Genomic DNA, 13,433 nt, shown 5'->3' with positions numbered 1-13,433 from the left:
CCTGTTGATTTTGGACACCGAATTAGCCTTGGCTATACTGCCATTCTTTAAATCCCATGGCTAACATTGGAAAGGTCAGCACATTTAAGAAAATCAACAACAACAAACAAATCTTTAAAAAAACATGAATCCATTGTGGGACTTAGTCACCGAACAAATTATCCAACTAGGGGAGCTTGGCATCTCTCCTTCAGCCGGATTTCCCTGCCAAAATCCTGCTGGATATTGCATCCAGATGCTTAGTGAGGTGCATAGGGATGCCCATAAAAGCCTAGTTACAAGCTGTGACCTGTACTGTGACCTGTACACAGGTGGCACTCAGCACTATGACGTCACATCTGGGATCAGCTTACCTTACCAATCTAAATCTTACATCAGAAGCAGGCAACGGCGCCAAACTGACTGTAGATCAGCGCCTAGCCAAGCATAAGGCCTACAGCTGTGTAGGCCCAGAGCTGTGTATCACAACAGAAGAGAAGCTCCCAAATCCTTTTATCAAACACACAGATAAAAATACAGTCACTAGCATCACAGAGCCCCTCCCTGTCTGACATGTAACTGTGTTACACGTGCAGAGCAACAGCTAAACCAACTGGAGTTTGCTCTACAGGTCACTGGACCCCACTTCCTCCCCCATAGTCAGAAAACAGAGCAGCAAACAGTCCAACACTGTGTGACACTCAGCATTGCCACCTAAGGTTAAACTGATTAATATTTAAGCCATTCTGACAGCAGACCATTGAAGCCAGTGAGCACATCGTAAGTATAGAGGCAGGCTATTCAAAACACATGACTCAAGGCAAATAAGGTCCCAATGAGGGACAGTTTACTACTAGTGTAGCTCAACTTGGGGCCTAAATCAAATGATATGCCAAGTTCTTTCCAAATCTTTCCAACACCGCCTTCTGCATTAGCAATAAAAATGCTTGCTTGTCTTACTGATAAGAGGTACGGAGAAACAAGCCTTTGTTCATTTAATAATAAGAAATTAAATAATACAGCATTCCTTTGGCAAGTGACACTTTATATGTAGCCTACGGTTTTACAGAACCTGGTTTTGATCAGTCACGTGAACAATAAGGAAGAAGGAAATCCTTAGTAACAACTTTCACCTGTGCTGTTGGCATCGTTCATAATTTCATCCCCACCCCATTGGGGAATGTGGCAGTACTGACTCCATCACTAAAGCCCAGTGAACGGCTTGGTTTGCACTGCTTGCTGCAAAAGTCTCTACACAGCTACGGAGGTAAAGACAGGCAGAACCGGAACCTGAACAACAAAACACGACAAAGTCCATTTTCAATAAGCAGCATCAAGCAAAGTCAACTGTTAGCTCTGTAAGCACAGTGGTAATTCAGCAGTTAATGGGTTCAAGTGAGTGACACAGACAGAACTTTTAAGCTTTTATGTGGACACTACAGTGTGGTTGTGTGTGTGTGTGTCTGTACTATGTCTGGGCAGTGAACTGGAGAGAGACAAAGACAATTCCAGGGCTATCCGTGGGAGTGTTGGCTTACCTGAAGCTAAACTTGTCCATGGAGACAGACAGGTGCCTGGGCTGGCTGAAGCACTTGTAGGTGTTGCGGTCGTCCATGGGGATTAGGTCCACGTCGCTGAACACAAAGCAGCCGTAGTCGTACTCCTTTAGGGCCTCCGAGTAGCCAACGTTGAGGAGCTTGGCGCGGTTAAAGACCTCATCACCGTCCTAGAGCGTGCGAATGGAGGGAATATGGGGTTAGAATTGGAAGGTGAATCGTGTAGAAATAAATACTTATTTTTGAGTGTCTAGACAGGGGTAGGCAACTCTGGTCGTCATTGGTTGGTTGGCCACCCATGTCTAATGGGACTAAAGCGCACACCAGAACTAAGGCTAAACTGAAGCATCCAGAGGGCCATCTATTATAATGTGATTGACAATGCAAACGTGTCAGAGACTGAGCACTACACTACAAACATCATACACTGACGTTTACAGAGAAAACGTACCAGACTTGTTTAGCTGGAAGGTTTGGACAATTGAAAAATATTGGTGCATACAATACAGGACTTAAACGTTTGTCTTTGATGACGTTGTGTAGGCATCTTGTTGTTTGCTGGAAAACATGCGTTTACTCTTAATCAGGAGAATGTCGGTACTTACAAACTTGAATTGAAATTCATGTTCTGTGATGCTGATGCAGTGTCATCAAAGCTCTGCGGGCCCAGCTCTAATGTGACTCGATGTAGCTGTAAGAGGATTGCTCAAGAACATGGATAGGTCATCTCTCTGGGGGACAACCTATGCCATTTCCCATTTCGAAACTCTTCAAGCAGTACAGTACTTTTTCCTCAGCATCGCGCTTTAGCTGTCCTCGTCTTATAATCATGGGCCTATCTTCATTAAAGAATAGGGGGCAGAATATCCTTAAATCGGGGGATTGAATGGCAGCATATCATATTGTACTCTGTACAGCCTTTATCCTCTGCTCAGTCAATAGATTCGGGGCTCTTTTCAGTCTGGTATGTCATTTACTACTTGTTGCCCACATGAAAAAATCCTATAGTATACTATGGTATTAATACTTTACTGTCCGTAAAAACACTACAGTGAATACGGAAGTATTTACTATAGTGTTTTTGTTTTATTATCTTTAACGTTGAAGTGGAGGCTTTCTCCTTAAGGAAACCTACCGGAGAAATGTAAATACTAAAAGAGCACATTGTGCCTTTCAGTGGACACGTCTCATATATCACTGGCTTTATCTGATGGTCCTCCTGAAAAGGTTCGCTTGAATACCCATAGAACCAAATTTGGCTAAAATATTCAAATCCGGGCAGATGAAACCCCCTAATAACATGCAATCGAAACAAGGACTGATGTCCTCAAATGAAAGTGTGGCTAGTGTTTTTAAACAATTCACTTAAACAGAGCAGGAAAACCTGGACAGGAGTGCCGACAATTGAATCAATGTTCAGTAAGTAGTGTTCTCTGCTGAAGCACTTTGTTGTCGGTCACATGTTATGTTACACATTGTGGTGATAAGAGAGACAGACATATGACACCTGATTAAAATAAACTTCTTGACATCCGCTATGGTCTGATATAAACATACGCTAAGGAGGTCTATGAGTGTGTTTGTTTATGGGAGTGTGGTTTTTTTCTCCACCAAGTGATGCATCCCTCTCTCCTCCAGTGCATGACAGCATCATCTGCAGAAAGGGTGTGTGGATCATTTGCAAAGACAGAAAGAAGCAAGTGAAGAAGATTTTGAAAAAAGTGCATGTGACCAAAATAGATTTCTCTCAGTCAATGAGGGAGCGAGAGACAGATAGAGAGAAAAGAAGCCCATATTACCAGTAGAACCCCTCAGCCCATGGAGTCACGCAATTGGCCAGAGCAAGCAGGGGACCATTTTCTCCTCTTCCAGCGACCACAGCCATTGGCCAGATACGTCTGACATGCAAAAGGGAGGCGGTTTGAGCAAGGGGGCAGAGAAAGGAGGAAGAAATCAAATGAGAGGAAAGGATAGGAAAGGAGAAACAGAAGAGAGAAACAGAAAGATTGAGTAGAATTCCAAAAAAGACCCAATAATTGTGTTTGACTGCATTGAAGAGCCCTTTAGCAATAGATAGGCCACTCGACTATGGAAAAAGTCAGATTGGCCCATCAGTATAACAGCAGCCATTAAAGCTACTTTTATTTGCAGTGGACACCACCATGTCAAGGCTGACGTCTTGAACTAATTTTCTACTTGTGTTGGAGACTGGAGTAGAGTATACGATAAAAAAGTATTATATGATCAAATAGAACCATGTATTTGCTGCGTATGACGTTCTAGGTGTGGCGTTCACTCTACACTACAACATGCTGGTTGACCCACATTTGACCTGTTAGAGGGTGGGAGGCAACAGACTCATGTCCTGGCATGAGACGTGAACGAAGAGTCAATTACGCCTTCAAGCTGAAAAACAGTACTGGCCTCCCAAGAGCCAATAGTACCTCCATCTGCAAAGAATCATGTCATTAAATGGATCATTAAACTATACCTAACTGATACGTTTTTTTTTTTACAAACAGGAATAGGTTTAATCTACAATATGGTCCTGTATGCCAGTATTAACTTTGGCTTGTCAATAAATGTTCAAATGTTACTTTGCTTTATCCTAGACAGTGTTGATGACTTGAAGGATATTGAGAAGGATGGATATCGTTATCCTACGTTCAGGTCAGCATTTGCATGTAATGGGATTAGATTTCCCAATAACTAATACATTTTCATATTGTCAATTCTGGGATGTGTAGTGGCATTCATATTACAGTTTGTCCTTTTGCCAGATTGATTTCAAAATACCCTTGAGGCCAACTCTAGTATTCACAGAGTCAGGAAATCCCCATACCTGTGAGAATACAGTCTAATTACTTGGAACACTTTAAATGAGAGCACGCGCAAAACAAGTTTCTGCCCATCTGTGGTCTCATGTTACTAATGAGGCATAGGAAGTAGAGGTGCTGAACCCCCTGATAAACTCAAATTAGTACACTAGGCCTTTATTACTCCTTTATGAGAGGAGAAATATACTTGTCAGCAGAGCGGGGAGAAAATATTACTTTTTGGGTAACTACATTTTTTAGATTTTTCCCAGACCTCAAAAGTAGTCTCCTGCTGTGGTTTAAGCATTGTTGTGGACTTAGAACATCCAATTTAGTTTTCTATAAAAACAAAACAGATATTTTTGTATTTATATACATTTTACCTTGAAAATCTAAAAAAGGAGAAAACAGAATAAATAAAAAAAATGAATCACGCAAAAAATGACATTGATTTTATAGGTCCCTATAGGTCGCACCACTCAGGCTAATGATTGCCAGTGATAACAACCAACAAACCAGGCCAGTTTGCAGCTAGGATAGTAGTCAAAACTGAGTAGTCAACTTGTTGTGGCACTAAGTGCTTATCATGACCACTAGTCTATGGTCAACTTGTCAGTCTTTGATCAAAACTGATTAGAAGCAACATGATATTCACTATGTTGCACCAAGAGCCTGTCAAACCAGTGTAGAACTGTGCTTTGGTCAAAATGCATAAGTTGTGATGAATAAAAAAACAAAAAAGAACAGACTTGATATCACCTGAGCACTTAACTACATGCACTAAACAATGATAAAAGTTTATATTTTGTATCGATAGTTACATATCAGAATATTATTTTTGTGCTAGTCGGCTGTACTTGCACCAAAACGCCACTATTTTTCCCTAATAGCTTGTTCTCAAATAGGGAGCCAATTTGTTTTCAGTGCTTTCATTACCATGACTGATCAAAACAAGTTATCATGGCTCGCGCTTGTCCCTCTGCAGCAGACATTTGGTGAGCAATTTGTTTGGAACATCGAATCACAATAGAAATCACAGTACCAAATCGCAATACGTATAGAATCGTGAGAATCGCAATACATATCGTATCAGCGCCTAAGTATCATGATAATACCGTATCTTGAGGTCCCTGGCAATTCTCAGCCCTACTAAACTATAAACTAGGCCTATATGATTACAATAAAAAGGTCAAAATTAGGCCTACTGACTATTTTTAGATCTGGAAAAGACCATAAATGTTGTGTCCAGGCCAGGTTCCCCAACTGTTTTGCATTAAAGTTTAAGTACAACCCTTGTTGAATTCTTCCTTTAGTTATCTGTAACCAACTCTATACCTTTGTGTACGTCAAAGAAAGAGTGTTCCTTTATTCCAATAAAGGATCTTGATGAAAAGAGACAGGAATGTGTGAGGATAAAAAATAGCCTTCCAGACGGGGCTATTCTCTCAGGTCTTTAAAAAGTGACAGAGATGGACATAGTGTGGCTTTCAGACGGGGCTATTTCTGTGTCACGTCCATGTGTTCAGTGCTAGTTTGACGATAGAGAGCCCGATAGTCTCTTGGTTGTGCAAACACCATGAATAAATAAAGGAAATTGCTGATGGACAAAGAACAGACGCAGAGACAAATGCTGGCACTATGTCGCAAGATCTGATTTCTTCCCATATACGGGAACACAACGGACTACTGCAAATTGTAGGAGTTCTTAAAAAGGGAGGCGTCAGTTATTTGGATGCTAGCCTACTCTTTCTCTTGACTATAAATCAAGAAATTACTTTATCGAAAATGAGAGACATTTCAAACCTTTCTGACAGACTGGGAGAAAAAAGGGCCTAAAAAGCTTATCTCTGACAAGCTACACAAAGTTGAATCTGACTGAAGTTTGCTTTCCCAGAAGAGTTTGCCTACTCAATAAGCAAACAAATCTACCAGCACATGTCTCAACTAGCCAAGTCACTTGGCAGCTGCCATTACAGCCTGTAATGGCTTGATGCCATTTTGTTTTTACACAGCCTAACCCATTCTGCTTAAAAGCGTAAAACCCAAATAAAATATGGCGAAAGTACCTGTACTTGTGGTTTACGGTACCAGTAAACTCTAGCTAGCTTATATTTGAAATATACAGACCACCTTTGTTTGTTTCTTGCATTCAGACAGCCTAATTAAAACGGCACTCCCTGCACTGAAACTTGCACACTGGTTAAAACCTTTCAACCTGCATTTCCCACTACTCCACCCTGCTGTATGCAGACATGGAGCAGACAGGGGCTGGCCGGGAGGGACCCACCTGGTTGATGACGTAGACGCCATAGTCCAGCTGCTGGCGCTGAAGGATTGGGTGGAGGTAGTAGAGCCAAAACTTGAGGTGCTCGTCGCGGTTGCGGAAAGGGATGATGATGGCCACCTTCTGGAGGGCCACGCAGTCTTTGGGCTTGAAGCGCCCCCCATTCTTAAGATTGGGGTTTTCCTTCCTTACCACGTCCAGGCTGACTGGGTTGGAGAACTCAATTCGCAGTGGGCCAACTGGACGAGAACGAGAGAAGAGAGGTCATACATTTTTGTCAGGGCTCCATATCTAAACAGCCCTGATAAGTGATGATTTGGTAGAGCCAATGGAAATAGCAAGTGAACACAACTTTCATTAAATCTGCTTGCTTAGCCTCACATTGAAGTGTTTTACCATTTTATTTTCAGGAAAACCAGGGCTACAAGTAGAACACAAAACAATTTGCATGAGTTTTATTGACAAATGTCAAAAGACAAATAAGGTCCACCAACAAAACCCTGATAAAATATGAATTTATAAGAATACTGTAAGTACATAAATTGTTTGCTCAGTGGGAAATGAATATCCAACTAGTCAGTGACAACTGTGTGGAGTTTGGAGTTTGTGACAGCAACTATGTAATTATATTATAGTTTTATAGACACTAAGTCCTGAGATTTCCTATGATCTTCTATGCAGAAGAACCTCTTACCTTCGACTCGTGTGGCTTGTGAGTGCCACACAGCAAAATAGGTTACATGTGCAAGTTCGTGAGAGTTTCAGCTTTTCATAGAAGGGTCATAATAGATTGAATTTGTCTATTTCTTCTGCATCCGCTGATACCGACCATCAGTCTGTGTGATTCATGGGGGCTGAGCTAGAGCGGTGTTTGTGAGACAAGGTTGTTTTTGGGATCCGACCGTGTCTCACAAAGTCTGCTCTAGCTCAGCCACCGTTAAGCAGTCTGTAGCTCAAACAGACAATGTTTAAAATCGTAGGACTAATATAGGCTGGGCAGGTCTATACTATAGAATGGAAATCTTGCCTAGTTACCCAATCTCCTGTTTTCAGCAACTGCTTTTTCTCCTGACAATGACTTCTGAACTGTTTTATTATTAAAGCTGCAATATGTAACTTTATGGGCAACTTTCACTCTCATTGAAAGCAAGTCTAAGAAGCGGTAGATGTGTTCTATGTGCGCTATTTCTATGCCTCCTGTTCTTAAGTTTTGTTTTTGCGGCTTTTACTTCCGGTTTTGCGCACCAGATTCAAACAGCTGAAAATACAATCTTTTTGATAATGCAAAATATATTTCACAGCGGTTTAGATGGTACAATGATTCTCTACACTATACTTGCTTGTTTTGTCACAAAGTGAAATTAGGTGAACTATTAGAATGTTAGCAACCAGGAAATGGCAGAGCGATTTCTGCATAGTGCATCTTTAAAGCCAGTGACTTACACAAGTAGGTAAGTGCTTAGCAACAGTAGGTCAAATTACAAAAGCCATACAAAAAAAGAACAGAAGGTTATACTACATATATGACGTAGTGAACTTATTGTATTGTTTTCTGCAATGTGACCTAGAGGTTGACGTTCCTAAACTGCAAGACTGCATTGCTTTTCAATTCAATCTCCATGTCCGCTGTGGGCAGAACGAGCACACCACTGTAATCCACTGACTCCCACCTCTGGAGCAGTCAGGGTTTTGTGGCAGAGGGATAGATCCGCTAGGGCCACAGCTGCATAAACATCTCGTTTTTGAAATCGGAGCTAAGGAAGAAGGCCACTGAACAACAACAACAAACCTGTGAGGAAATAAGCAAACTCAAACAATGAATTCAAGAGCACTAGCAGTAGACCTACAGTGGGGAAAAAAGGATTTAGTCAGCCACCAATTGTGCAAGTTCTCCCACTTAAAAAGATGAGAGAGGCCTGTAATTTTCATCATAGGTACACGTCAACTATGACAGACAAACTGAGAAAAAAATTCCAGAAAATCACATTGTAGCATTTTTTATGATTTTATTTGCAAATTATGGTGGAAAATATGTATTTGGTCAATAACAAAAGTTTCTCAATACTTTGTTATATACCCTTTGTTGGCAATGACACAGGTCAAACGTTTTCTGTAAGTCTTCACAAGGTTTTCACACACTGTTGCTGGTATTTTGGCCCATTCCTCCATGCAGATCTCCTCTAGAGCAGTGATGTTTTGGGGCTGTCGCTGGGCAACACGGACTTTCAACTCCCTCCAAAGATTTTCTATGGGGTTGAGATCTGGAGACTGGCTAGGCCACTCCAGGACCTTGAAATGCTTCTTACGAAGCCACTCCTTCGTTGCCCGGGCGGTGTGTTTGGGATCATTGTCATGCTGAAAGACCCAGCCACGTTTCATCTTCAATGTCCTTGCTGATGGAAGGAGGTTTTCACTCAAAATCTCACGATACATGGCCCCATTCATTCTTTCCTTTACACGGATCAGTCGTCCTGGTCCCTTTGCAGAAAAACAGCCCCAAAGCATGATGTTTCCACCCCCATGCTTCACAGTAGGTATGGTGCTCTTTGGATGCAACTCAGCATTCTTTGTCCTCCAAACACGACGAGTTGAGTTTTTACCAAAAAGTTCTTTTTTGGTTTCATCTGACCATATGACATTCTCCCAATCCTCTTCTGGATCATCCAAATGCACTCTAGCAAACTTCAGACGGGCCTGGACGTGTACTGGCTTAAGCAGGGGGACACGTCTGCTAAATGACTAAAATGTAAATGTAAATGTCTGGCACTGCAGGATTTGAGTCCCTGGCGGCGTAGTGTGTTACTGATGGTAGGCTTTGTTACTTTGGTCCCAGCTCTCTGCAGGTCATTCACTAGGTCCCCCCGTGTGGTTCTGGGATTTTTGCTCACCGTTCTTGTGATCATTTTGACCCCACGGGGTGAGATCTTGCGTGGAGCCCCAGATCGAGGGAGATTATCAGTGGTCTTGTATGTCTTCCATTTCCTAATAATTGCTCCCACAGTTGATTTCTTCAAACCAAGCTGCTTACCTATTGCAGATTCAGTCTTCCCAGCCTGGTGCAGGTCTACAATTTTGTTTCTGGTGTCCTTTGACAGCTATTTGGTCTTGGCCATAGTGGAGTTTGGAGTGTGACTGTTTGAGGTTGTGGACAGGTGTCTTTTATACTGATAACAAGTTAAAACAGGTGCCATTAATACAGGTAACGAGTGGAGGACAGAGGAGCCTCTTAAAGAAGAAGTTACAGGTCTGTGAGAGCCAGAAATCTTGCTTGTTTGTAGGTGACCAAATACTTATTTTCCACCATAATTTGCAAATAAATTCATAAAAAATCCTACAATGTGATTTTCTGGATTTTTTTTCCTCAATTTGTCTGTCATAGTTGACGTGTACCTATGATGAAAATTACAGGCCTCTCATCTTTTTAAGTGGGAGAACTTGCACAATTGGTGGCTGACTAAATACTTTCCCCCCCCACTGTATGCTATGCATTAATAATACATGAGTGGGGCTATAGATAGGCCTATTGTATGACTAAGTGAAATACCAAACACTACAGGGTAAGGAGTCATAAAATAACTTAGAAATAGACTGGTGGCTATGCACTCATCTATACTTTGAACTTGTTGTTGACATTAGGTTAGACGATAAAGGGACATGTAATCCAAGCTCTTTACTCATTCCTTATCAGAGCATATGAATGACTGTGCCTGACAGTTATGGCCAACATCTGTTATAATTGTTTGCTGATAAGAGACTTTCGCAAGACTACCAACCAATCATCATATGGCTATACAATGCACCCGTGAAATTACAGTTTACGCCATACACATTGATTATGCATTGTTGATTAAATATGTATTATGCATTGTTGATTAAATATGTATGTTGTTCGTTTTGGCACCATATCAGCTAACGTTACTTACCAAGCAGTGGGGATGTGTCAGGACATTTTCCAATGTCTTTGGTGATTGTAGTCATGTTGTCTACAGAAAAGTGGTTTGTTTCAAACGCTTCAGGTACTGTGTCCTTTGATGTAGTTTGGTCGTGCTTCGCTGTGTGTGCATGCTGATTTTGTGCAAACGCAAAACGAATATCTAACGACCTCACGTAAAAAATTAAAGTGACCGAAATATGGAAAAAACATAGAAGGACGACCAATTTGCATGTTCTATGGAGAACACTGAAATTCACTGTTGAATCCCGCATCATTAACTTGCTATGCTAAATTAGCTAGCTAGCTAACGTTATATGGATAAACAAATCTAAAGTAGGTAACGTTAGCAAGTTATTTCCTTGTTAACGTTACAAAATTACAACACCATACACAATTTCGACGGATTTCACTCTGTCAACTAGCTAGCTAATTTTCTACATGCTAGCTGATGGTAAAAGGGTTCATTTTCGCTCGAAACAACTTGAACTTCACGAAAAAGTTACCTATATCGTTGTACTTTCGTTGTATTCCGTCCAATAAAGAAGTTATCTTGTCGTGAAAGATTCCCTCAAGTTACTACTATCACAACTAACTGTCCCAAATTACTTCAACAAACGATTTAGATAACTAACTATCAAACGTTATCGCTAGCTAGTAGCTAACAGTACAGCAGCGAATAATTACAGCAGCAAGTCCGCGAGAAGGCAAGATTCTAAGAATAATCCGTTTCCCGTTGGCCAAATTGACTTCTGCTAAACTCAATTACACAAATATATCCGATGGTATTAATGCTAGTGTATTTAAAATATGAGCGTCCAGTATTAACGAAGTAACTTCAGAGTTGTACAATTTCGAAAAAAACAAAGTCACCCCTCTGACAGACATTTCCTTGTGGAGACCTAACAAAAGTTGGTTGCTGGTTCGAGTAGCATCTTCTTCTTCTTTAAAGTTTTATGGCAGACTAGATCTGTTGGTGTATTGCCGCCACCTACTGTACGGGGCGGTCGAGATAATACAAAATAAATAAATCAAACAACCATCATATAATACTCCTTCAGTCACATTCAAATCACATCCCTACACAGGCTCAAGGCTCAGGTGACTGTAAGGACGGAGCATTCATCGACAGGATTCCTTGTAATGCCTCAGCAGAAAAATCCCTGAGTCCAAAAAGACGCTCAGCCATTTTTCTCAGATTTCCTCTCCATTTGCAGTGTGCAGTTGATAACCAAAGTAATAAACGCTACAAAGTCGACCTTCTTAACATGCAACATGTCAGGATCCCTCTGTTGACAAGGAATATCATATTGTGTCTATACTCCTACTACCATTACTTCTTCAACTTCACTCCTTTCTTCCACTCTTCTCAATGCCTCCGGATAGGAGACATTCTGGACAGCCCTTATTCTTGCCACCCAAGTCTCCTTCACCCTAACAGGACCCTTCAGAAATTCGGGTGCATGTTCACCACCACAATTACAGCATTTAGGCTCAGCTGGCATATAATACTCCTCCCCTCTACATACACTTTACACATGACCAAATCATTTAAATGTATCAAACTGCATGGCTTTGGGCATGAAGGCTCTCACCGGGAATCTCATATAACCCAAATACACGTGAGAAGGGAGAGACACTCCATCTACCATGCGGGTCAGTTGTTGTGCACCAACCGCTTGATCCAATTCTTCTAGTGCCATCCCAGGGATAACACCCTTGATAGGCGCCCTGCTTCGAAGCTCCACACACGACACGTTCCAATTCGACATCTTCTTGAGGCGCAGAGCACGCTCCTTCTGTTCCATTGAAACACACAAAAACGAAATAAACCCACTTCTTGTTATTCTCATTGATGGCACCTCATCCAACACATCCACAATTTTTATAGAGACTTCAAACGGATCTCCCTGGTAACAACATCGATCCAATACCCTTATTCCAACCAAAAAAGACTCAGAACTAGGTTTGGATTGACTAGTTTCCACTACCACTTTACTTCTCTTATTGCCCTATTTGTTCGCCACTGTAATCCAATTATTCTCACTCTAATCTCCATTCGACACGTCATCTGATTCAAACAGAACATCCGCTTCCGCCATTTTCCCACCGCCACTCCTCAAGTGGCGGTGCTTCTGCTTCTGCTTCTGCTTCTGCTTCTGCTTCTTCGTCGGTATCATGGCGTTCGCACGTTGTGTTTGTGCATGCTGCCACCTACTGTGCGGTAGTGTGTGTTCAATCACGTTACATTTTGTGATACAAAAAGGGGGAAAAGGAAAAAATTGCACCTCCAACTAACATCTATATACCACTATTACATACCACCAACTAACATCTATATACCACTATTACATACCACCAACTAACATCTATATACCACAATTACATACCACCAAATAACATCTATATACCACTATTACATACCACCAACTAACATCTATATACCACTATTACATACCACCAAATAACATCTATATACCACTATTACATACCACCAACTAACATCTATATACCACTATTACATACCACCAACTAACATCTATATACCACTATTACATACCACCAACTAACCCTACATCTATATACCAATATTACATACCACCAACTAACCCTACATCTATATAGCACTATTACATACCACCAACTAACCCTACATCTCTATACCACTATTATATACCACCAACTAACATCTATATACCACTATTACATACCACCAACTAACCCTACACCTATATACCACTATTACATACCACCAACTAACCCTACACCTATATACCACTATTACAAACCACCAACAAACCCTACATTTAAATACCACTATTTCATAAAAATAAAAATCACCACCCCATTCCACTACTTTGACCCTA

At 41.2% G+C, this 13,433-nt stretch overlaps 1 protein-coding gene across 1 annotated transcript in view; it reads right to left on the bottom strand.

Annotated features, from left to right (window-relative positions):
• LOC311104864 (beta-1,4-galactosyltransferase 1-like) overlaps nt 1-11,488 on the bottom strand; it is a 28,397-nt gene extending 16,909 nt beyond the window's left edge. Inside the window, exons 1-3 of the mRNA XM_084146824.1 lie at nt 10,559-11,488; nt 6,639-6,874; nt 1,518-1,705 (exon numbers count right to left, since the gene is read on the bottom strand). Of these exons, the coding sequence (XP_084002950.1) occupies nt 1,518-1,705; nt 6,639-6,874; nt 10,559-10,844 (710 nt within the window). The 5' untranslated portion in view covers nt 10,845-11,488. The remainder of the gene's footprint in view (nt 1-1,517; nt 1,706-6,638; nt 6,875-10,558) is intronic.
• Between the last annotated feature and the right edge of the window lie 1,945 nt (nt 11,489-13,433).

Source organism: Coregonus lavaretus (genome assembly GCF_964263955.1).
Source record: "Coregonus lavaretus genome assembly, chromosome: 29".
Lineage (NCBI taxonomy): Eukaryota > Metazoa > Chordata > Actinopteri > Salmoniformes > Salmonidae > Coregonus > Coregonus lavaretus.
The sequence above is the reverse complement of the archived record's forward strand: the minus strand, read 5'-3'. Positions and strand labels throughout refer to the sequence as shown.